At 38.1% G+C, this 27,466-nt stretch overlaps 1 protein-coding gene across 4 annotated transcripts in view; it reads left to right on the forward strand.

Moving 5' to 3' along the window:
• The window catches only part of GRIK2 (glutamate ionotropic receptor kainate type subunit 2), a 1,245,293-nt gene that overhangs the window by 966,500 nt on the left and 251,327 nt on the right, over nt 1-27,466 (forward strand). For 3 of the 4 annotated variants that reach the window (XM_073675764.1, XM_073675765.1, XM_073675763.1), the window contains exon 12: nt 16,458-16,576. The exons of the other annotated variant lie outside the window; for it this stretch is intronic. In XM_073675764.1, coding sequence (XP_073531865.1) covers nt 16,458-16,576 — 119 coding nt within the window. The remainder of the gene's footprint in view (nt 1-16,457; nt 16,577-27,466) is intronic. 4 annotated transcript variants of the gene reach the window in all.

Below are 27,466 nucleotides of genomic sequence, written 5' to 3' on the forward strand. Positions count from 1 at the left end.
AGAAATAATACATGACCAAAGCCAGAAACATGGATTTTTGTACAGTTTGGGACCCTTCATCATACATAGGACTTTATGCAAATTTTTGGACAGTTATTTCCAAATTAGATGTTCATTCATGTAAATGTTCATGTTTTTTGTTTATTAGCTGAACTTTCCAGTTCATGCGGTTATATTTTGCAAGGTTTCTGAACAGATATAGTCTTATATGTTCAATTAATCGTTTTTAGCAGCTAACTGTAGATCTAAAATATAGTTAATTGATAGAAAGGGAATTTGCAAGGTCAACATAAGGATTTTTTTTACAAAGTTATACATAGATTTACAAAACAAAATGACCCATATTAGGACAAGCTACATGAAGCTGTGATGCAAACAGTGTTGCACTAGGTGCTGTGCAGTGTTGCTTACACAAACATAAGCTGCATACAAGATTTATTGAAGCATTTCATGGATGCTTCAAAATACTTTTAATAGCTAGAGGCATATTGGAATCAAATGCTTTACTCAGATAAAACAAACATTGGAGCCCTTTGCTACAATCATCAAAAAAATGCTTATAGGAAAAATTAGAAACATTTCAAAAAGAGCATGGGAGTTCTTTTGTGCCTTGACCTTGTGCAGCAACTCTTGGTACTGGAAGTATGCTACAGATATAGGGATGGCTTTACTCTAGTAAATATCATGATATCATAGAATGTAATCTCAATGTCTTTTTTAACTGTTTATTTAGCAATTTTTATGTTTAGCATAACAAAAAAAAATTATACATTTAATTAGCTCATATTAGGAACTTATAAAACATTATTATTATTTGTATCAAACAAAGAATTGTCAATGAAGAGTCTTGTCAAAGCGAAAAAGGAAAGGTCCAAAAGGCAATGAATGAAGTGATTCCTAAGTTATTCAATCAAACATCAAAAAATCAATCAATAATACTATAGAAGGGGGGGAGGGAAAAAGGAAATAGGAATGAAGAAAAATAGTACAATATCTTCTTATGTCAACCTGGTGGTAAAATAATCCCTTGGTGACCAAATTCGGTCAAATGCTTCAAGCTGGTTAGTAATACATGCGGTAACATTCTCCATCCACCTGGTCTCCTAAACCTTTGCTTTGAGTTCTTTAATGGTAGATGCAGATCTTTTCTATCAATGGAAGGCAATAAGGCACATGGATGATCTTAACATATAGAGGAGCAGCCTGGTAGGATGTTTTCCCTAGGAGCATGGGGGCGCATTGAGCAAGTAGACAAGAGGATCCAAAGGGACTAGAGTATCCAAGATCCGGGAGATAAGGTCCCCTACCTTAAGCCAGAAGGGAGAGATTATTGTACAATTCCAAAATATGTGCGGTAATGACCAGTCTGCCCCCATGCACCTCCAACACTGGTCAGATGTAGAGGGAAAAAAGCTATGTACAATATCTGGCCTATGATGCCAATACATTCATATTGTATATTGGTTCTTCTTTTGTTTTACACAAAGAGATGATTTAGCCGCTCTAGACCAGATGACCGGCCAGATAGTGAGAGGCAACTCTTTACCCAGATATCTCTCCCATTTCAGCATGCAAGTATGCCTAAGAAGGAATTCCGAAGGAGGAGAAGACAAAATACCATATATGTCTGTAATAAGACCTTTTGTGGAGTGTTATTTTTTACAGTGGTAGGAGCAGAGAATATCTGCTTTTATGTAAAGTCAGTGCTAGATGACGGATGTGTAGATAGGAGAAAAATGCAGAACTTGGAACTTTAAACCGTTCCCTAATAGTTTGGAAAGGAAGAATATCTCTAGTAAAGGCATCCACTATATCTGCATAATAGAATGAATGGGCTTGAAACTATGGCTTTCTCATGCTTGCTGAAACTCAATGCAATTATTAATAAAGAAATGAAAGCTGAAAATATGTAGGATATCACAATTATTCTAAACATGATTCAAAATCAAGTGTAAAGTATTTCACGAAATAAACATATAAGATTTTGTAATTGTATTTAGAGTCCCAGATCTGAATACCATTCAACAACTATGGGTATATCATATATTTCTGTATAAGAGTGCTAAAAACAATATATTTTTGAATTAGAAAATTTTTGTAATAAAGAATAAGAAAAATAAAACTAAATGTAGGTAGCAAAGACTTTTGCCTATCCCTAATGTTATTTTTCATTTTTTTGCACTTTGCTAAATTTAACTTGTAACCAGCAATAGACTGTTAAAATGTGCCAAAAATATAATTATTAAGATTATTTACTACAACGAAACAGATTGCAAGGTATAAACAAAAAAATGTCAACAGAAGGAATGCATCAAGAAGATTTTTTTTTGATTTATGATTATTATCCTAATAATCTTCCACTCTGAATAAATTCTCAAATGTTCTAGAAAATACAAATGCATAAAAATGTACAATTAAAGGAATTATTTGCACCAAGTACTATTTATATTACATCGGTTTAACCATCCCATATGTAGTAAAAGATTATGTGAAATTGAATATTAGTATATGGTAAAAACGCTACTTAATACCAAGTGTTATACTTAACTACATTTCTTTTAGTGTGTCAGGATTTTGAAACTAAAATTCATTTTTGTGATATATCTTTTAGGTATCACCAATTTTTCCAAAGCAAGAGAGCATACTTTCACTTCAACATTCAGTTTTTGTTGGCTCATACAGAATAAAAATCCAAACATTAAAAATATTGGTATTAGAGAGCACCAACCTTCAAAGCGGTATGGATTCAAGTGTGTCAAACATAGAATTAGTTATATTCATACCAGTTCTATACTGTAAAGTTTTAGAAGTGTCATTTTTATTAAAAACAAAATAATGGATGCCAAAACACCTAGGTAAAAATATTCCAATTTCCTTAACTACTGGCTTAAGCTAAAAAGAAAAAAAATGGAATAAATGCCGCCTTGTTTGAGTTTTACTTTGTGTTGGCTTCCTCGAGCAACATATCCGTCTTTTCAAGAAATTTCCTACACAAAGACACATTTATGCAATGACATAAGAACTGTGTTTTTTTTGCTAAAAACTATATTTTGTATCTGGCATACGCATAAAAAAAGTATCTAGTAGACCTTCCGACCGCATCACTCGACTGAAACTGCCCTGACCAAAGTCACCAACGACCTACTAAATGCCAAATCCAAGCGACACTACTCCATTCTCCTCCTTCTGGACCTGTCATCTGCCTTTGACACAGTGGACCATTCCCTCTTACTCCAGATTCTCTCATCTCTTGGCATCACGGACTTGGCTCTATCTTGGATCTCCTCATACTTAACAGACAGGACATTCAGCGTCTCCCACTCACGCACCACCTCCTCATCTCGCCCCCTATCTGTCGGTGTCCCCCAAGGTTCAGTTCTAGGACCCCTGCTCTTCTCCATCTACACCTTCGGCCTGGGACAGCTCATAGAGTCTCACGGCTTTCAGTATCACCTCTATGCTGACGACACACAGATCTACCTCTCTGGACCCGATATCTCCTCCCTACTAACCAGAATCCCACAATGTCTGTCCGCCATCTCATCCTTCTTCTCCGACAGGTTTCTAAAACTCAACATGGATAAAACAGAGTTCATCATCTTTCCACCCTCTCATTCACATCCCCCATCCGACCTATCCATCAACGTCAATGGCTGTTCACTCTCCCCAGTCCCACAAGCTCGCTGCCTTGGGGTAACCCTGGACTCTGATCTCTCCTTCAAGCCACATATTCAAGCCCTTTCCACCTCCTGCCGACTCCAACTCAAAAACATCTCCCGGATCCGTGCATTCCTCAGCAAAGACTCTGCAAAAACACTAGTGCACGCCCTCATCATATCCCGCCTCGACTACTGCAACCTCCTGCTCCGTGGCATCCCTTCCAACACTCTTGCACCTCTCCAATCTATCCTAAACTCTGCTGCTCGACTAATCCACCTGTCCCCCCGCTATTCCCCGGCCTCTCCTCTCTGTCAATCCCTTCACTGGCTCCCTATTGCCCAGAGAATTCAGTTCAAAACTCTAACCATGGCATACAAAGCCATCCACAACCTGTCTCCCCCATACATCTGTGACCTAGTCTCCCGGTACTTACCTGCACGCAACCTCCGATCCTCACAAGATCTCCTGCTCTACTCCCCTCTTATCTCCTCCTCCCACACTCGTATACAAGATTTCTCCCGTGCTTCCCCCCTACTCTGGAACTCTCTACCCCAACATATCAGACTCTCGCCGACCGTGGAAACCTTCAAAAGGAACCTGAAGACCCACCTCTTCCGACAAGCCTACAACCTGCAGTAAACACCACTGCATGACCAGCTCTACCCTCACCTACTGTATCCTCACCCATCCCTCGTAGACTGTGAGCCCTCGCGGGCAGGGTCCTCGCTCCTCCTGTACCAGTCGCTGACTCGTTTTGTTAAGATTATGTAAATGCTTTTGTTATGTATATCCCTATCACATGTAAAGCGCCATGGAATAAATGGCGCTATAATAATAAATAATAATAATAATAATAAAAGATTACAATCTCCAGAACATTAGCAACACATCAGTGCACATAACATTGTAAGGATGGGCACACTAATCATGAATGTACAAAGTCTCAAATGGCAAACTCAGCGGTCAAAGCATATATTATGTATACAAACATCCATGTAGCAATTCATAAATGTATGGCAACAGTGCTCTTACCCATATTATATTGCAATCTGCAAAGTTACTGCAAGAACATAGTCCCAAGTCGCAAATAGCATTTTTCTGTATTCACTTGGAGTGAATTGCAAAATATTTGTGTTCTGAATAGTACAATATTTTTATAAAATTAAGGGAAAATTACCGTATTTTTCAGACCATAAGGCTATGTGCCCACGATGCAGAAATGCTCAGGATTTTTTCCTGAGCGTTTCTGCATCTCTCTGGCAGAAAAAAAAGCATGCGGATTGTACATGCGTTTTCCTGCCAGGGACATGCGGAAGTGAAGCGTTCTTCACTTGCATTTCCACATGCAGGTTGACAAGCGCTTTCTAAGAGATTTTAGCATTACTTGGAAAGTGCTTGTCAACTTTGTCACACTATATAAATTCATGCAAACGCCATGGATTTATATACTATGACCCAAGAGAATGTAAAAAAATAAAAAAATAAATGTATACTTACCCTCCGATGGCATGCGCTGTTTGGATTTCCTCCGTCCTGGCTGCTGGCAGCGGTAGAGTGAAGGACCTGCCGACGTCAGCATCGCATGACCCGTCACATGAGTCTGGCGTCAGCGCAGGTCCTTCATTCCATCGCGAACTGCTGCCAAGCAAGGAGGAGCGCACCGCGGGCCGCCAGAAGGTAAGTATATATTTTTTTTTATTTTATTCTTTTTTTTACAGTTTTCAATGGTACCCAGGTCCGGAGGAGAGTCTCCTCTTCCCTAGACATGGGTACCATCCGCACATTAGAACGCATGGAATGCGCATCTACATATGCAGTGATGCGTAATCCATGCGGTCTAATGCAAGTCAATGGCGGCGAAAACGCAGCACTTCCGCTAAATAATTAGTAGTGCTGCGTTTTTTTCCGCAATGATAATCCGCAGCGGAAATTTCCGCAGCATGTGCACAGCACATGTGGATTATCATTGGGGAACATGTAAGGCCTTCTACCATGCATTTTTTTAGCGTTTCTGCAGCGTTTTTGCCGCTGCGGAAACGATTAAAAAACGCATCGTGGGCACACAGCCTTAGATGCACTTTTTTCCTCCAAATTTAGGAGGAAAATGGGGGGGTGCGTCTTATGGTCCAAACATGGAGCTTACCTGATAGTTGCGGTGGTGGTGGAGCCAGATTGCAGAGCCCTCCATTCCCTCCCTCCTTCAGGAACCCAGTGGCGGCAGCAGCAGAACAGGTGAGATGCTGCGCGCCCGTGTCTGGCTGGGGACCGGGGCCGGTGTCTGGCTGGGGGCCGATGAGCAGTGTGGCAGAGCAGCTTTCTGGTGTGTGTGGTCATCTTCCTGAAGCTGTGATCTACAGGAAAATGGCCGCTTGAGCCAGTACATGTGCAGACTAGTTGCTCGGGCAGCTATTTCCTGTAGATCACAGCTTCAGCAAGATGGCCGCACACCCTGAAAAGCTGCTCTCACTGCTCGGCCCCCAGCCACACACCAGCCCCAGGCACTGGCCCTGGTCCCCAGCTAGACACCGGCCCCGGCCCCCAGCCAGGTACCGGGCCTCAGCCAGACACTGGGCCTCAGCCAGAAACCGGGCTTCAACCAGACACAGGGCCTCAGCCATCTCACCTCTTCTGCTGATGTCATCAGGTTCCTGAGGGAGGGAATGGAGGTTCCTGCGATCCTACTCCACCACTACCGCAACTCCCCACTGCTGTAGTACTGGCTTCCAGAAGGACCCTGCCTCCTGTGCCCCTTGCTCCACCGCCCCCCAGGTAAGATACCTATTCAGACTATAAAACGGACCCCCATCTTATGAAAAATATATTTTTTCCTATATTCCACCCCAAAATTTAGGGTGTGTCTTATGGTCCGTTGCTTACTAAAGTCCGAAAAATACTGTAAATTCCAGCTATGTTATATTAACTTGTATTTCAAATAAAAGCTTTAAGATAGATATGAAGATAGAAACATAGATATATAAATGGAGAGACAGATAGATACAAGTAGAATATTAGGTTTTTGGATACACAAATTCAATTTGTTTGTGAGCTACTGGACATATTACTATATATGGGCTCCATATCCCTTTATATTTTCGCAAATACTGAAATAAGCATGCATTAAAATTGTAATTTGCCAGACTTTCACCTTGATAGTGTTGCAGACTGCAGAGTGGAAATTGATGTTGAGAAACATAATCATTTTCCTATACTTTCTTGATTGTATCTAATTTATACAATGTTAATTCAGTATATCACAGGCCACAACAAGTTGTCCATTACAGATAATTCACTTTCATGAATTTATAATATATTTTTACTTGCAATCAATTTATAGACATGCTTTACAAAAGAGAACTTTTGACTATTACCTTTATGATTTCTTACAAGGAAATTATGCCTGAAATCTAAATATCCACTAATATTCCAGCTTTCTTCTACTCTAATACTTTGCAGGTTTATTAAATGCCAAACTCCTTTTAAGATTAATGCAGAGACACAGTTCTAATTTGATAAAAATCACCACAATTGTAATAAACATTATCAGTGGAGAAATGACTTCTATGCTAATTCTTCAAATAAAACATACAAATAAACACTGACACCATATAATCTGTAAAATAAAACTGCAAAGTACAATTAAATTAATAATTTGATTCTGTCATTATTTTTTGTTTTTGTGCCATCTATTAAGAATTAAGATATAAATAAAATAGTGCCATACTTAATATTGCCCCATTCTTAATATAGTTTAACTATTTCCCATTACAGTTGGAATTAGCGTTCCTTACTAGGCGAAAACTTTCAAATCTGAGTGATTTATAATAAGAGTTTGGAATGCTTGTTGCTATCCCAGCAGTTCTCAGACTTTTGTGACACATTGTACTTTATTTTAGTTTTAAATTTAGGCTGACATGATCTCCATTTATTTATTATAAATATCTGTATTCCAAACATTTTCAACTTTAGACTTTGAATGTTTTTACTCTTAAATGAGATATTCATACAATACAAAAAAAGTTAAAGAACTTATCAAGGTGTGTGGTGAGCATATTGAACCCACAGATCACAGATGCTTCACAGAATTTAATAGCAATGGGACGTGGAGACAAAAAAATTGGGTGGAAAATTTTATGGACACTTTAATAAACAGCCCATCGTCCATCAGACCTAGAGGTCATTTCTTGGCTTTTGGTTGACAAGACAGCCAAGCACCCCATCATCATTTTTTCAGGATGCTGGTCAAATTAAAAAAAAGAGCTTCCATTTCTGGGATCTAAGGGATAACATTTTCCTTGTGGTGAGTGACAAGCCAAGCTTGGCATGTCATAGTGAGAAGACTTATATGCCAAGTATGCTGCTCTGTGAAATTAAATATGAAAATTTCCTCTTCAGAGAGTAAGAGGACTTGAACTCTAGTGCCACCTATTAGAAGTAGCAATCTTAAAAGTCAATATCAACCCTTTAATGGGCCTTGCCTTATGACTTGAGATAAAAGCCAAAGAAAAATCTTAATTTTCAGGTACAGTGTTTATCTCACTACTATTATTATGGAGCATTTACTACTGGCAATGGCATTTAGAAGTTTAAATAGCTAGGATCATTGCAGCCAGTTAAAGGAGTGGTTCAAAGTCAAGTAATTTTCATTATAAATTTCTATCTGTTTAGTGCCATATTCTAAGCTATTTTCTATTATACTTGCATTAAAAAGTCAATATCCTTCCCTAAATACACTATCCAACAGTTATTCTATTTTTCCTTACCTCCTTTTTAATGATGCTTTATTTGAGAATTTCGGTGGAGGCTGGGATACTCAAACAAAGAGTGATCAGGAGGCAGAGGCTGTGGTAAAAGCTGCACCCCCTGCTGCTCCATGAAATGAAGTGTCACCAGTGATGCTCATTTCAGGGACTGGCTAGTCCATGCGCAATGTGCACAATGACAGTGTGTGCTCTGGTATAGGCTCATATCAGCAGTAGCAAGCCGACAACAAAGCGGTGTCACAATATTCGGCGTACAGAGACCAGAGCCATCTGTGCAAGTGATGTCACTGGTCTTTGCACACCAGGTATTCTGACAATGTGCTTTGTTGCCAACTCGTTCATTTTGATCGGAGCTGGCAACAGACAGGGTGCTGTCATTGTGTACATCGCACAGTGCACAGTGCATCGGGAGTAGCCCAGCCACTGAAATGAACATCACTGATGAAGCTTCATTTCAAAGAGGTCACTGCCGCAGCCCCTGCCCCTGATGATACTTTGAGTATCCCAGCATGCACTGGGATTCTCAAACAAAGCGTCATAAAAAGCAGATAGGGAAAACAAAATAGAATAGCAGTTAGGTAGTGTAGTTAACGAAGGATAGGGAATTTTTAAAGCAAGTATATTAGAAATTAGTTTAGATTATGGCATCAAATAGATAGGGAATAAGAATAAAAATTTCTTTGCCTTTGGACTACCCCTTTCATGAAAACTCCCGCAATGTTCATAACGGGTACAGATGATGTGCCCAAAAGATCACATTCTTGTACAGACATAAATGGATAGAATGCTACTTATTTACATCACAATAATATATCAAATAATAGCACATCGCCAACCTATATATCACTATTATTTAAGTATATCTCTAGATGCTATTTAATTAGTAACTTATGATGTAAAGGGATATGACAATGATTTATCCGATTGTAATGTCACATCCAATCGAAAAGAAAGCATTTTCTAGAATATTTAATTGAACATATGATATATACAGACCAATTTTCATGTTTGAAAATATTGTCTAAATAGTTTTTCCTAGTAGTGTTTTGCCACATGCTGCTTGGCCCTTTCCTTGTGAAAAGGGAAGCATAACATTCACTGCTTGTGCACTACATATGAGATCTCACTTTCTGCAAATATAGAGTTTTAATGTGTCAAATGTTTTCCTTTTTTCGGTTTTCATAGAAACATGAGAGACAAATTTTCAAATGTATGATTGTTTATATGTTGGTCAAATAGCAAAATTTTTAATTTTGTATTTCTTTTTATATATAACGAAATAATTAAAACAATACAATGTACTTTGCATCACAAAAATGTATTAGAAATGGGATAGGTTTTTAGCAATTGAATATATTTTAATTGCTATGATTGTAACTAATGTTTCATCTTTCTTCTGTAAATTTATATTCATTAATATATATATTTTAAACATAGCACTCTAAATGCCCATCAGCAGGCTTACATGACCATCATCCAGCTCCAGTAAAGAGAGATGGATGTTTCATTTTTACATAGTTTTTATTTTCCAGGTGAAAAACATACCTTGGGGGAGGGGAGAAGGAAAAATGTAATTTTATCAAAAAATGTTTTCTCTAACCGTGACTTATTTTAGTTAAAAGAATTTACAGTTCTGTAATCTTTAAACTGCTTAAGCATGCACTACATTTTTAGTAGTAATAGTGGTAATAATAGTAAGTGCACTTGCCAAAAGAGATACTGATGTACCTCTCTCTTATATTAATGATCGACATTTAGATTTTTACTGCTCTGCAATGCTTTATCTAACATGTTCTTCAAAATTAAGAAGTAGTGTTTACAATGCTGTAAACCAAGAATTAAAGCATACCAGTGAAGGACAGCAAGAATTGAGGCTACCATGTAAGATATTTATTCTCTCTTCTATTTTTAACTAACGGTAATTGAAGCAATGATGTATATTTAAATATTCATATATACATCATTGACCGTGTCCCTGCATTTGATGCGGGCTCACACACTGACCCAATATCTTTACCTGCACTCTTGACGGCTGATTTAATTAGCCATCAAGTGCTTTTAACAGTTGCAGGTGGATCCGAGATCCACCCACAGCTGTTAACCAGTTAAATGCTGCTATCAATCACTGACAGTGGAATTTAACACGCACAGACAAGAAGTGCATAATTCATCCGACCCAATGTCATGACAGCTGGGGATCTGATGAAGCACTGCTATTTATAGCATAGGTAATTGAGCAATCATAGCTTCAAGCCTCCTATGGGAACTATTAAATACAGTAAAAGGAAAAAAAGGAAAAAAAATAAAATAAAACCCCCACAAAAGTTCAAATCACCTCCCTTTTGCCCCATTAAAATTAAATAATTAAATATATATCTTGAAGCTCATCAAGAGAATGCCAAGAGTGTGCAAAGCAGTCATCAAAGCAAAAGGTGGCTACTTTGAAGAACCTAGAATATAAGACATATTTTCAGTTGTTTCACACTTTTTGGTTAAGTATATAATTTCACATGTGTTAATTCATAGTTTTGATGCCTTCAGTGTGAATGTACAATTTCCATAGTCATGAAAATACAGAAAAATCTTTAAATGAGAAGGTGTCCAAACTTTTGGTCTGTACTGTACATATTTGGTATCGCCACATTCTGAAAAGACCCATCTAGAAAAATATAAAATTAATTAATCTGATCGGTTAACGGCGTAACAAGAAAAAAACTCCAGAATTATGGGTTTTTTATCACCCCAACATTGCAATAAAATGTAATAAAAAGTGATCAAGTCATTGTATCTACCCCAAAATAGTATAAGAAAAAACCTCAGCTCAGAGTGCAAAAAATAAGCCCCCACTCGGCCCCAGATCATAAAAAATTAGAACATTACAGGTCTCGGAAAATAGCGACAAGAGCAAAAAAATATTTGACAAATTCAGATTTTTTGTTTACCACTTAAATAAAAAAAAACTATACATGTTTGGTATCTATGTACCAGTTTCATCATATATTGAACATGGTAAATAAAAAAAACATTGTTGAATTGCACTTTTTTTCAATTTCAACACATTTGGATGTTTTGTCATTTAAAAGTACAACTCGTCCCACATAAAACAAGCCCCCATACGGCTATATGGCTGGAAAAATAAAAAAGTTATGGCTCTTGTCAAGGAGGGGATAAATATGAAAACAATAAAACCAAAAATGTCTGGGGTGAAGGGGTTAAAGGAGGATATCATTTCCAAAGAAAGAAAATTACGGAATGTTTCTTTCTTCAATATTATTGATTACATGATTAGTGAATGAATATAAAAGTGAAATAAATCGCACAAAAGAAAAATATATTATATTCTGATTGGTTACAGAAGATTTTTCTAAAAAGTAGTTTTTAATTGCAGAATTAATACTGTATTAGCTTATGGCATTATAGTAGCTCATGCTGCATCTATGGCTTTTTGGTATTTAGCCTTAATGACTCAATTTTATCCCATTTAGTAATGATATCTTTTCCTTTTGTGTTTTTTTTTAATGGTGAAAAAGAAGGGTTCAGAACATCACTTAAAGCATAATCGTTGTTTTACATTTTATTTCATAAATCAAGAGTAGACAGGAAAATAAGAAACTTTGTATTTTACCTTATCAGAAAAATTTGCTTCTTTTTCTGCCAAGATTTATCGGTCATTATCAAAATTCTTAACTCTTAGGTGTGCAAATTGCCTCTTCAGAGAGAAAGAGGACTTGAACTCTATAGCACCACCTATTGGAAGCAGCAATCCTACAAGTCACAATCGATCCTTTAACAAGTCATGCAATATGACTTAGGGTAACAGCGAAATCAGAATCTCAATTAACAGACACTGTGTTTCGGGCTGTTGGCCCTCATCAGTGCAAAGTATGAAAAGCTATTTTGGCTAGCTGAGAGGTTCTGGACTGAGGTCTAAGGGGTAACGTTTTTCCTTGTGGAGAGTGACACACTGGCTCTGGCCTGCCAAGGAAAGGAGGCTTTTTCGCTGTGTAATGCTCCTCTGGGAAATGTAATATGCAAATTGCCTCTTCAGAGAAAAAGAGGACTTGAACTCTATAGTGCCACCTATTGGAAACAGCAATCCTACAAGTCACAATCAACCCATGAACAAGCCATGCAATATGACTTAGGATAAAAGCCAAATCAGAATCTCACTTTGCAGAAATGGTGTTTCGGGCTGTTGGCCCTCTTCAGTGCAAAGTATGAGAACTGATTTGGCTAGGTAAAATCTGTGTTCAGTCATGACAGACTTTCCCATTACTAAGATAGGTGATGGCAGTTGCTCCAGATACAGGGCAGAGGCAGAGCTCCACCCTTGTTCTCCCCCATCTATATAGATAGAATCTGAACAATAGCAGCTGCCATCTCCTATCTCAGTAATGGGATAGTCTGTCTTCACTGAATACAGATGTTACCTCAGAATTGAGAATTTTGATAATGACTGATCAATTCTGGCAGGGAAAGAAGCAAATTTGTCTGATAAGATATATTACAAAATTACTTATTTTCATGTTTAATATTAATTTTTTAGATAAGTGTTAAAACAATGGTTACTCTTTAAATTATGTTCTTCTGTATCATTTCCTGTAAGATGGTGTTAAAATGGTCCAACTTGATAATTAGATTATTTTCACATAATTGCATTGGTATATGTAATAATATTGCTGCTATTCAAAAATGTTCTGTCTTGCAAGGGAATTTATAGATTTACAATTAGTTTTAATGAACTCTTGCTTTATCTACTGAAGTATAAATTACTGTCCCATGCATCATTTAGTGTTCACTTCACTGCACCCACCCTTTTTTTCCATTCTTAATTATGGGCATATGCATATATATATATATAGATATATATATATATATCTATATATATATATCTATCTACCTATCTATATATATATATATATATATATATATATATATATATATACTGTATATATATCTGTATCTATCTATATCTATCTATATAAATCTTTATATAGATCTATATATATATATGTATATATATATATATATATATATACATGTATGCTTTTATGCATAATATAGACTTTAACTTAATGAAATGCTTCCAAAAATATTTATTGCTCTCTAGATAAATGACCACCAAGTTTTGAGACTTCCATGACTTTACAGAATTAAGTTGAATTTGATCGTAATCATAGCATAAACTTTTAGAAGCCTTATCACAATGACAAATATATTGGGTCATATTCATTCTGTCATGCTTTTAATTTTAACCTTCCTAATCAGCCCTAAGAACAATATGTCAGTTTATCTGTGTGAAATGAAAAATTCTTTGTTTTTTCGAGTATAGGCTTTTAAGACAGGAGGTGTTCTAAAATTGTATTAGTACAGTGAGAATGGATTGTTTGATCCTCTGAATATTAATGTGTTGGAAAGAATATAGTAAAGAAAATTGAATTCTCTGAAGTGACAGGAACCTTATTCAAATAGTTTTGATTAAATGAAAGATTCTTACACAATTGAGAAGAATGAATAGCAGTTCGGCTCCAAAGTGGCTTTTAAGACTGAAGAAGTTGGGAAAAACAGTGTGTCGTTAGCAAAGTAATTAGTCTTTCAAACATCTTTAATTAGTTGGTGTCTTTTTTGTAAATTGGTTCGTTGCAAACATACAGTGTGACTTATCTTTTGTTTGGAGTGTGAACATGTTTTCTTTTCCCTGCTGTAATCTGATTGAACTGTTTATTATTGGCCCTGCAGATATAAATTTACTGTTTGGCTATGTGCCCACGATGCAGAAATGCTCAGGATTTTTTCCTGACATTTCTGCATCTCCCTGGCAGAAAAAAACGCATGCGGATTGTACATGCGGATTGTACATGCGCTTTCCTGCCAGGGACATGCGGAAATGAAGCGTTCTTCACTTGCATTTCCGCATGCGGGTGTCAAGTGCTTTCCAAGCGATATTAGCATCACTTGGAAAGTGCTTGACAACTCGGTCACACTATATAAATCCATGCAAACAGCATGGATTTATATAGTGTGACCCGAGAGAATGTAAAAAAATAAACCTATACTTACCTTCTGATGGCCCCTGCAGTCTTGCTGCGCTCCTGTGCTGGCTGCTGGCAGATCGCAGTACGCTGTACTGAAGGACCTGCTGTCACATGACTGTGACGTCAGCGCAGGTACTACAGATCTGCCCGCGATCTGCCCGCAAGCACAGGAAAGGAGTCCGGGGGCCGTCGGAAGGTGAATATAATATTTATTTTTTATTTTATTCTTTTTTTTTTACAGCTTTTAATGGTACCTGGGTGTGGAGGAGAGTCTCCTGTCCTCCACACCCGGGTACCATCTGCACATTAGAACGTGCCAATTACGCAAGTACAGATGCAGTCTTGCGGAATTGGCGCGTTCTAATGCAAGTTAATGGCGGCGAAAACGCAGCACTTAAGCAAAATAATCGGTAGTGCTGCGTTTTTTCCGCAATGATAATCCGCATCGGAAATTTCCGCAGCATGTGCACAGCACATGCGGATTATCATTAGGGAAAATAGCAGGCCTTCTACCATGCATTTTTTAAGTGTTTCTGCAGCATTTTTGCCGCTGTGGAAATGCTTAAAAAACGCATCGTGGGCACACAGCCTTTAAGCAACACGTGAAGCTTGCAAATTCTTGGGTCTATTATCTATAGGCAATGTTATTCTCTATTTAAACCAGGAGCATAAAGATGATGTATATGGGTGTCCCAGCTGGACACTTGATCATATACAGTAGCCTATGCAATTTATTTTCATAAGATTCTGCTCATTGACAGTCAAAAAGAACTGTGATTGAGAAACAGTGCACAGTGGCGGATCAACCGCCATGATGACTGATCTCTTTCACTTCCAACCCTCTTTCTTTGCTACATAATTTTTAGTAATTTCATTTTTTTGTCAAGATTCTGTGGTATTTCCAACTTTAGTTAGATTCTATACCATAAAAATTCTTACTCTACCTTTTGTTTGATCTTTGATTTCCTAAAAATCATCCATTTTTTTGTAAACAAAATCATCTTAAATAAAAGGGTTGTAAATATAAAACATGAGTATAAGCATAAAGTCAAGCTAATGATGTGTAAGAATGAAGAGCAGTGTAGATACTAGACATTATGATTGAGCTCACAAGTCACATCTTTGATTGGATGTTGTTATACCTGTAACATGTTAAAGTAATATTTGGTGTGTCATTTTTAATACTCTAATATTGTATTTGGTTTCACCTCAAACAAAAACAAGTTTATTTTAATCTAAGAAAGAGCGAAGAATTGTTTGCAAAGTATGATATTTTTAGGCAAATATTCACATACAGAATACATGATATAAAATACTAGACCTTATTCTTATCAGTGCAAGCAAATAATTAAGCAATATCTGTACAGTAGAAGAATCAAAATGGCATTTACCCAAATTTTAATAAATAAGTTAATTGTATCAAAATTAATGAAGTCTGGTGCTGATAAACATGTTGACCCAAAATGTTTAACTTGATTATTGCTCAAAATAGTTGAATATTTAGTCAAATATTTTATATAAACTACTCATTCAAAATGTTTTTTTGCAACATGTCACATAATATGATAATTGTATTTTACAGCTTTTATTCAAAAAATATTTTTGAATTCCAGTACTTAAAAGAACACTCACTTCAAAACTAGAATGCTGTATTGTAGATGGGCTTGAGTGGATGTTACAAGCCTAAGAGATGTAAAAAACACTAAAGATGTCATGCACTTAGGACTATATTATGTCTTAGGACTATATTATTTGTTGTTTTTATGAATTTCCAAAATACTTTTATTCACATTTGTCTATAAAGTTTTGACCGACATATACAGTATATATATATATATATATATATATATAAATATATATAAATATGTATATATTTATTTGATGTAAAACAACTGCATCTTTAAAATAACTTGTAAATCTTTCTGTTCTTTTACAGTGATGGTTGGTGAAAATCTCTTCTTCTTGCTGGGTTAATTTTCTCTTTCTCCTTCACTTGTCACAGGTTTAGCCCATATGAATGGTATAACCCACATCCTTGCAACCCTGATTCAGACGTGGTGGAAAACAATTTTACCTTGCTAAATAGTTTCTGGTTTGGCGTTGGAGCTCTCATGCAGCAAGGTATACGATTCAGCCTTTTCAATCACTTGGGCACCATATCCCACTATTTTCTGGGGATATATCTCACTATGGTACAAGATGCTTGCATGGGTGCCTCTGTGCATGTAGCCATATTCAGCTTTACATTCATAATGAAGCATCTAATAATAGGTGTCATCTAACCCAAATCAATTAATTACTCGAAGAACATAACAAGTGTTCTTCAGTCTTACATTTCCATGACATTTGATTGTAATCAACTTAATAACATTTCATAAATCAACAATATCCCATTAGCAACTGCAGGATATGGCTTTTAACATCTTCACTCCCTAATATCATTTAAAATGTTCAATTTATTATGATAATTTTATTTAAATAATTATGAATTTTTACATGTAGTTTGATAATGATCAGTTATAAATGAATTTAATTATCAAATTAACATGTTAGTTAGAAATATTAAATATAATATCGTTGAATTATATTTGTTATAGTCTGACATAAAACATGCAAATTCAACACACAGAAAGTATTTGAAGAAAGTAATAATAATAAGTATTTATAATTTAAAATTGCAAAGTAAAGCAATATGTTAAAAGTAAAGTAAATATATTACAATGTTGCCTTCAGGCCATTCTTGATTTCTAAACTTATATTTTATCATAGTCTGTTCAAAATGTAAATTTTCTAAATATTTAATGATAAACTAAAATGATTCTTGTATAGGTATAAAGGTATACATGATAGAGGAGACCCGTACATTTCTTTCTGTCACCTCCTCTCCAGGAAACGGTGGGATATGGTGCTGGACATGACGTTACCTTGGGTACATGACAGTCAGCCCCTAACCGGCACTGTGATAAAGTTTTGAATCTGCCCATTATATTTCTAAGATGTAAACTTGTATTAAATGGGAAATCTATTCTAAATGTGGTTTTATCACTGTAACCTATTTCTTCCTTATCTTTTATTCTTGCCATTTAAATTTTGAAAGAATAAATGGAAGAAAGAAATATTAATACAGACTATTATAGGACATCTGTGAAAAATACATTATTGTTAGAAAAAAATTCAGACCTCACATATGGGTGTATTTTTCTACAGAAAAGATTTGGTTAATAACACATAAATTTCTCTTTCAAATTTGATACTTAACTACGACAATATTGTTACATAAAATTATTACTTAGATGAACATTTTCAACCTATCAATACCAGAGATGACTGAATCCACTAAAATTCGAGCTCAGCAGATTTCCTTGAATTTGGCCAGGAAATTCTATTTGCATCAAATGTGTTTGATGCAAATCAAATGAGCCCTGAATGCAATAAAAAAGCCAATTATTATCCTCTGAGTTCTCCTGACCCCAAAGTGAGATAAATGAATGGTTCAGGAAGAGGTTAAAAAATAGAATATCATACTCACTATGCCCCTTTCCTGTCACTACCATTGCCGGTCCCCACAGGTCCTCCATTGGTTTCCTAAGGCACTCCCTCCAATCTCTTCACTGGTGCTTCAGGCACCAACTAGACTTCAATAAGTGTCATGAAGTCATGATATGTGCCATCCTGCTTGACCACGTGGGGCTGCGCACAATATAAAGTTATAATGTCAAAACATAGGTTGAGGACTTGCCAGCACCTGAAGCAATGGAAAATATGGAAGATTAGACCAGAATCAGAGCCAAGGTGTTTTGGGAATATAGCAGTGGACCAATGGGGAACTGTGGTGGCATGAACAGGTGCTGATCTAGGTGAGCATGGTATTTTATTGTTCTTTAGCCCCTTCCTGGCAGATATGAATCCAGAAAAATAGAGGAAGAATGGACACCTTTTTTTGCTGTAATCTAGCAAGTCAAATTTCCCCAAAATCTGCAAATTTTGTGAAATTCCAAATGAATTCAGTTTGTTTACATTCAATTTGTTCAGCCTTAGTCAATAGCAAAGTTAGTTTTTCTACAATGGAAATGTTGAAATTTTCCCCAATATGTGTTCCATCATGCCTCAATTTTATTTAACTAAGTTATTAGTAGGCAGAATGGGAGTAACTGTTACAAGTAGAATATTATATGAAAATGCAAATATATGTATATAGTGCTTGATACATCAATACCGGCATAGTCAAATACTTCTGATTCATGAAAAGGTGTAAGACTCTTCATGATTTATGATCACCTAATGAGTGGTGTAAACCTCAGTGTGAGCCTCACAAAAAATCCTACTCCATCCCTTGTTCGATTAAGATTTTTTAGCAAACGCCACCATTCATCATGAATTTGACAAGCAGCGGTAGACATGCCTCATCCTACCCCATCTCCATACACTTTTTTGGAGTTTGGCAAAAAAGGGATAACAACGTGCAGAATTTTTGTGCAGCTGCCAGCTGCGTCAAACAAATGTGACATTCAAAGATTTTTTATGCAAAATGCTGTCAGAAAAGCCTTGATGAATTGGGCCCATAGTGTCTTTTCAGTAAGGGGTGTACAATATAAAAAAATAATTGTTTGATAACTCTAACAACATAAAGGAATAATTACCTATGTTAAGATAGAAAATAAAATGTTATTATGTCCTGGGGCCAGTCTTAGATTACATGCTAACCTATGAAATGCCTTCTACTGATTTTCGACCCTCTTTCAGGTGTATCATATTAAGTCCAAATAAAACAATAACTGTATATAGTGCACAAATATCATTGCAACAAATATTCAAATATCACTGACTAACCAATAAATTAGACAATCAAGTTGCATTCTCTGTTAATGCCTTTTCATAGGCTCAGGCACCAATGTGTAGGGTGCAGGCTTCCTGTGCCAAAGATCAGGTTCTGTTCATTAATACTGGTGATGCACCTTATGTGACCACACAAGTCACACCCTTAATGTTAGCCATGTTTAATACAGTAATAAAACAACTTAAATATACTTAAAATGTGTTGAATATATACAATGTGTTGGTAATTATGCCATCCTATTTATTTAACATTGTATATAAACTTTATATACATGCAAAGTCTCATTCTCACTGCTTTCAGAGAGGAAACTCCTATCCACAGGCCAAGGATTACCATTGTCATCTGGCAAAAATGTAATTGACAAGAGTTTTTCATTTTTTGATCATGTCACCAATAACAAAAGTGTCATAGTTTATCATTGATTTAGCTTGTTGATTTATTATTTTTGCCTTTGCATTTGCCAACTAATGCTATATTCACTGAGAAATTAGCAAATTTAGTTAATAGTTTTCCGGTTTTATCCTCACTATACAGAGCCTGTTTTATATTGTAATTGCTACCTAGAGCCCCTCCAGTTCTAGATGACAAAACGGATAAATATAAATCATAATTCCCCCAGTAGTCTTTCCTCATCTTTGAGTTACTGAAATTGAGTTGACAAAAATGATAACTAAAAGAAAATTAACTAAAACGTAGAGATGACCAAATTTATTTAGTGAGAAGTGAATTACCTTACAATTTTGCAAAATTGTTGGATTTTTTAATCTGAAGATTTTAAAATGTGTTTTGTGAAAATACAGCAAATTGGTTATCTTGCTGTCTTTTTGCTGAATTATGAGTACTGGGAAAGGGCCGCTTACCATATGGTCCTTTGGGAATTACTCTTTTATTCCAGACGTTCTCTCGCCTGCGTCAAACACTTCAACCTTCTATGCTTTGTGACTTCCATTGCTGACTAAACCATGACATTTGCAATAACATCTGAAGCTTAGTTGGTGATGGAAACCTCAACATTGAGTAAAGAAGGTGGAAAAGAATGAGATTTGGTTTTGCTATGTGGATGATGCAAAATGCATCATCCACTTCAATCAAAGTTGGAGGATGACGGTTAGAAGTAGAGAAGAGGCACAGATGCCGCAATGAGGACGCCCAAGGGACCAGACCATTCGAATTACATACAGCACGGCAGCAATTAAAATTTTATTTTTGGTTGTATACTGGGGGAATTATTTGATGATAGACATATTTTTGGAATGCAGTGCAGGAGCAGATAAAGGTGGTGGCATTTATTCCAAAACTCAAAGTCTGGTGACAGGTTCCCTTTAGACATGGTCTTCCTGTCTAGACAAACAATTAACCCTAGAACGCATACCTGGGGCCTCGCAGGCCTGCCCTGTTAATTGCTTTCTATTTTCTGCAAGATTACTTTAGTTAGAATTTTGAAACTCTAGGTATTCCTCAGGAATAAAGTTGTTTGTCATTTCCAGTTGTTCATTTATTTTTATGTTACAGGCATTTTCGGTATAACAACTCTTTTTTGAAAATGCCCATTTTTATGGTCATGCGTTCTAGAGTTAAGCAAATAAGAAGCTGATCAGTGGTCAATTAATGCCTCAAAGTGGGTTGTGGTAATCCACCCTTAAGCATTCTCAAACATTCATTCTCAACAAAATAACATAGACAGGGATGGCAAAAAAAAATGAAATAAGTTTTATGTATTTATATAAATATAAAAGTGTTCAGCATAAATGAGTACAAACTCTTTGAAAGGTAAATTTTTAATCGATATCTCATTGAATACAGTTTCATAGAACATTTTAATACCATAGCATGGTAATATAACTTTTATTTCAAAATCTTCAGTTTTACTCAAATTAGTTAATGAACTAATGAACAAACCTCACATAAAAAACTACCACATTTAGTAATTTATATGACCTCTATCATATTTAAGGACAGCACCAAGTATTCTATGCATGAAATAAACAAATTGGCAGCATATTGCAACATCTACATTTTCCTTTCTTCAAGAATGACCTGTTAAGGGGACGGTTGCAAACAACTTTATTAAATAATGGAATGCAACCGAACCCGGGGTCCGCGATACCGCCTGGAGGACTGCGGCCGAACACCTTCCGGGTAAGAAGGTTAAACAACCAACTGAAATAACAATCCCCTCCTTGTTACTGCACACCGGAACGGGAATAGGAATTCGCACTATCTCCGTTAACTGCACGAGAGATGTGCTATAAATAATGTATCTGCAGCCCTGTTTACAGCACAGGGACTACACAGCAGGCGCTGCCGGACTGAGGAGTATCTCTCCACGTGGCTCACAGGCGGTGCACGGAATACGGCATCTGCAGACTGCTCGAGGTGTATGGCAACTAGAGATGAGCGTTGTTCTACTCGAACTGTTCGCCAATCTCAAATTCGAGCTGTTTTGGGCGGTGTTCGAGCCGTTCGGCGAACACGAACAATTTGATAAAAATTCGGCTGTTCGAGGTTATGTTCGATAACTGTTCGTGCACCAAAATCATAACTGGATTTTTTCTCAGTAATGATGAAAATTAATGTTAATACGCAGTTTGAGTGTACAGCGGGGTGGGGGGAGGGGCAGGGGATGGATCTCTGCAGGAACAATGAAGATCTCCATTTTTTTTTCTCTTTCCCGCATTTGCAGTGGGGAGGTGCAATCTGTCAGCCTATCAGCAGCGCACACACGGAGCGAAGTGCTTTTTTTCACACAAGCAAGGGCATGTGTCATTGGCAGTGTATGTCACATGTCCTTGCCCTATAAAACCAAGCCATTTTCCCCGTCGCCACCATTTTCTCACTGCTGCAGCTGCGTGTTAGACGGCACCGCTGTTGCTGTGTGCGCTATACCTTGTTAATTTCAAGCCAATTTTCGCACAAATATACAGATAGCTTGGGAGTAGGGAATAGTTGTGATTGCAGTCCTTTTAAGGACTAGGTTACAGCATTTCCTACGACTTTTATCAGGGAGGTCTGTGCTCTTAAATAGATAGGTTGTGGGAGTAAAGACTAATTGTAATTGGAGTCCTTTCAGGACTAGGTTACATGAGTTCCTATCAGTTTTTGCCAGGCAGGTCTGTGCCAGTGCTGTGCAAGTTTTTTTCACAGCATTTGGCTGAATCTAGCAAAGCTAATCCTTTTTGGCCTATTGCAGAGTGTATTAGTCAGTGGATTAGCCTATCTGTGCTGCAAGATATACCACCTGTGTATAGAATACCAATTTTTTTTCTGCACCTAGTGAAGTAAAATCTTTTGGGCATAGCATCATTCTATTAGTCCATCTATACTGACCTCCATCAGGTTGCAAATTAAAACTAATTTTTATCTGCATCTACAGTACCTCTGAAAAAATATTTGGGCTTCTAGCTGTGTGTGGGACTTGTTGTATTAGTCCATCTATACTGATCTCCATCAGGTTGCAAACTGAATATATTTTTTTCTGCATCTACCTCTGAAAAAATATTTGAGCTTCTAGCTGTGTGTGGGTCTTGTTCTATTAATCCATCTATACTGACCTCCATCAGGTTGCAAACTGAATACAATTTTTTTCTGCATCTAGCTCTGAAAAAATATTTGGCCTTCTAGCAGTGTGTCGGACTTTCTCTATTAGTCCATCTATACTGACCTCCATCAGGTTGCAAATTAAAAATAATTTGTATCTGCATCTACAGTACGTCTGAAAAAATATTTGGGCTTCTAGCTGTGTGTGGGACTTGTAGTATTAGTCCATCTATACTGACCTCCATCAGGTTGCAAATTAAAAATAATTTTTATCTGCATCTACAGTACCTCTGAAAAAATATTTGGGCTTCTAGCTGTGTGTGGGACTTGTTGTATTAGTCCATCTATACTGACCTCCATCAGGTTGCAAACTGAATATATTTTTTTCTGCATCTACCTCTGAAAAAATATTTGGCCTTCTAGCAGTGTGTCGGACTTTCTCTATTAGTCCATCTATACTGACCTCCATCAGGTTGCAAATTAAAAATAATTTGTATCTGCATCTACAGTACGTCTGAAAAAATATTTGGGCTTCTAGCTGTGTGTGGGACTTGTAGTATTAGTCCATCTATACTGACCTCCATCAGGTTGCAAATTAAAAATAATTTTTATCTGCATCTACAGTACCTCTGAAAAAATATTTGGGCTTCTAGCTGTGTGTGGGACTTGTTGTATTAGTCCATCTATACTGACCTCCATCAGGTTGCAAACTGAATATATTTTTTTCTGCATCTACCTCTGAAAAAATATTTGGGCTTCTAGCTGTGTGTGGGACTTGTTGTATTAGTCCATCTATACTGACCTCCATCAGGTTGCAAACTGAATATATTTTTTTCTGCATCTACCTCTGAAAAAATATTGGGCTTCTAGCTGTGTGTGGGTCTTGTTCTATTAATCCATCTATACTGACCTCCATCAGGTTGCAAACTGAATATAATTTTTTTCTGCATCTAGCTCTGAAAAAATATTTGGCCTTCTAGCAGTGTGTCGGACTATCTCTATTAGTCCATCTATACTGACCTCCATCAGGATGCAAATTAAAAATAATTTGTATCTGCATCTACAGTACCTCTGAAAAAATATTTGGGCTTCTAGCTGTATGTGGGACTTGTTGTATTAGTCCATCTATACTGACCTCCATCAGGTTGCAAACTGAATATATTTTTTTCTGCATCTACCTCTGAAAAAATATTGGGCTTCTAGCTGTGTGTGGGACTTGTTGTATTAGTCCATCTATACTGACCTCCATCAGGTTCCAAACTGAATATATTTTTTTCTGCATCTACCTCTGAAAAAATATTTGGGCTTCTAGCTGTGTGTGCGACTTGTTGTATTAGTCCATCTATACTGACCTCCATCAGGTTGCAAATTAAAAATAATTTGTATCTGCATCTACAGTACCTCTGAAAAAATATTTGGGCTTCTAGCTGTGTGTGGGACTTGTTGTATTAGTCCATCTATACTGACCTCCATCAGGTTAAAAATTAAAACTAATTTTTATCTGCATCTACAGTACCTCTGAAAAAATATTTGGGCTTCTAGCTGTGTGTGGGACCTGTTGTATTAGTCCATCTATACTGACCTCCATCAGGTTGCAAACTGAATATATTTTTTTCTGCATCTACCTCTGAAAAAATATTGGGCTTCTAGCTGTGTGTGGGTCTTGTTCTATTAATCCATCTATACAGACCTCCATCAGGTTGCAAACTGAATATAATTTTTTTCTGCATCTACCTCTGAAAAAATATTTGGCCTTGTAGCAGTGTGTCGGACTTTCTCTATTAGTCCATCTATACTGACCTCCATCAGGTTGCAAACTGAATATATTTTTTTCTGCATCTAACCCAGCCAATAGTTTTGGCCTAATACAACAGTTTGGCCACTCAGCTCTGCTCGGTTACCATCCATTGTTTTTTTGTGCAAACAACTCCAGAGTTGTGAATTAGTTAACCACCAAAATGAGTGGAAAAAGGCCTGCTGCTGGTGGAAAGGGGAAAAGGCGTGTTGGGAAGGGGAAAAAAGGTTGTGTCCGTGGGGTAGGTGTTAAAGCAACAGTAACATCTGCAGAAGAAAGACCATCTTCCAGCCAAACTAAAATGTCTACTTCTTTTAGCGGACAATGTGATAAGATCCCTTTCTTACGGCCACGCCAATCGCTACAAATTCCAGATGAGGCACAAAAACAGCAGGTGCTTCAACGGATATCAAGTGCTCCTTTAAGTGGGCTCTCCTCCACATCAACTTCAACATCACAAATACTCCAGTCCTCAAAGGTGTCACTCAAATCGCACTTGCTTCCTCACAGCTCCCAAATCTCCAGCTGCCCGTCTGAGTATGAGGTAGAACAGATGGTTGAGTCTGCAGAGCTGTTTACTCATACTATAGCCTGGGAATCAGAGGTCGACTCCAGCGCTTCTGTGAATCCAGACGAGGAAATGATCTGCACTGATGCCCAGAATCTTTATGAGTCGGATCCAGGACCAGACGCAGAAGGTTCTGACCATAATGTAGACCCTCATTCCCAAACTGTAACTCCTGTTGGTGGAGACAATGAGGAAGACGATGATAAGACTCAAATACCTGATTGGAGCGACAACTTTAGTTTTTTGTCAGGGCAGAAACAGGTTGGCTCTGAGGACGACGGGTGTGATAACACACAGGGTGATGATGATGAGGTTGGAGATCCCACTTACTGTCAACCCACAGTCAGCCAAGAGATGAGGTCAGCAGAGGAGGTGGAGGAAGATGCTAGTGAAGACGAGGTCAGGTTGCACCTTCCTGGACAGAGACGTAGTACTGGAAGCACGTCAACAACTGCATCCTCAAACACAACTCTGCCTCTCACCACAAGTCGTGGTGGCTCTTCAGGTCGCATGGGTGCTAAGCCTTGCATAGCCTGGGCATTTTTTCAGATCGATAAAGATGACCCAACTCGTGTTATCTGTAACATTTGTCAGCAAAAGCTAAGTAGAGGCCAAAAAATACATAGTTTGAGTACTTCATGCATGAACCGGGACATGGACATGAAGCATAAGTTGCAGTGGGAAGCTCAGTGTGCTACAATGCGGCCTAGCCGGCCGGGCCAACCACCGTCTGCCATATCTTGTGCATCCGCGGCCTCTTCATCCTCTGTGACTGGGGGGACAGCAGTCACACCTGTTTTGGGGCGCAGACCTGCCACCTCTTTACCCGCAACAGCCAGCGTGATTGGCAGGTAATCATTTTCTTTGGAGGTGGTAACAGCAGCTGGTGTTGAGCGCTGTCCGACATCGATAGCACCACCTTTGGATCAAGGCAACCTAACATGTCCGCCTGCATCTTCCTCACAGACCGGCAGTTTGCCGGGGACACCCTTATCAACCCCGTCTAAGCACAATAGCCAGCCCTCGGTCCCTCAGATGTGGACAAGTAAAAGACCATTTCCTCCTAGCCATGAGAAAGCTAAGAGGTTGAATTTCACCATCTGCAAGCTCTTGGCTACAGAAATGCTGCCTTTCCGCCTGGTGGACACAGAGGATTTTCGAGACCTTATGTCCGTCGCAGTGCCCCAGTACCAGATGCCCAGTCGGCACTAATTCTCAAAGAAAGGTGTGCCTGCGCTCCACCAGCATGTCGCACACAACATCACCGCTTCTTTGAGAAACTCTGTGTGTGACAGGGTGCATTTCACCACAGACACTTGGACGAGTAGGCATGGACAGGTGCGTTACATGTCGCTGACTGGGCACTGGGTAACTATGGTGACAGCAGGACAAGGGGCTGCTGTCCAAGTCTTGCCGTCCCCACGAGTTGTGCGTCAATCCTCTTTATGTCAAAGTTCCTCCACTGCTTCTGCCTCCTCAACCTCCTCTCGGTCTTCCACCTGCACCCAAAGCCTGTCTGGTCATGCCACAAGCTTTCTAACTGCGCAGAAGGGATCCTGCACACCTCCTTACTATGTTGGCAGTAGGGCTCAACGTCATCAGGCGGTTTTTACATTGAAATGTCTGGGAAATGTGAGTCACACAGCTGAGGAGTTGTGGTCAGCTCTGGAGAACCAATTTCATGAATGGTTGTCTCCACTGGACCTGAAACCAGGGAAGGCCGTGTGCGACAATGCTGCAAACCTGGGTGTGGCCCTTCGCCGGGGCAATGTCACAAACGTGCCTTGTATGGCTCACGTGTTGAACCTGGTTGTCCAGCAATTTTTAGCCCACTATCCCAGACTAGATGGCCTTCTGCAGAGGGCACGGTCGCTGTGTGCTCACTACCGCCGTTCGCATCCCGCAGCTCAGCGACTTACATCTCTACAGAAGTCGTTGGGCCTGCCACTTCACCAGCTAAAATGCGATGTGCCTACCCGGTGGAATTCAACTCTGCACATGTTGCAGCGACTGTGGCAGCACCGACAAGCCCTGGTGCAATACGTTCTGACGTATAGCCTGGGCTAACGAGATTCAGAGGTGGGGCAAATCACGCTGGAGGAGTGGTCTCAGATCAGGGACCTATGCACCCTTCTGCACAGTTTTGAAATGGCGACGAAGATGTTTAGTGCTGACGATGCCATTATCAGCATGACTATTCCGGTGATTTACATGCTGGAGCACATGTTAAACAGAATTCGGAGTCAGGTGGTGGCACAAGAGGAGATGGAGGAA

This window comes from Phyllobates terribilis, unplaced genomic scaffold (assembly GCF_046119375.1).
Source record: "Phyllobates terribilis strain yellow unplaced genomic scaffold, ASM4611937v1 Scaffold_3__8_contigs__length_932513732, whole genome shotgun sequence".
NCBI classification, from domain to species: domain Eukaryota; kingdom Metazoa; phylum Chordata; class Amphibia; order Anura; family Dendrobatidae; genus Phyllobates; species Phyllobates terribilis.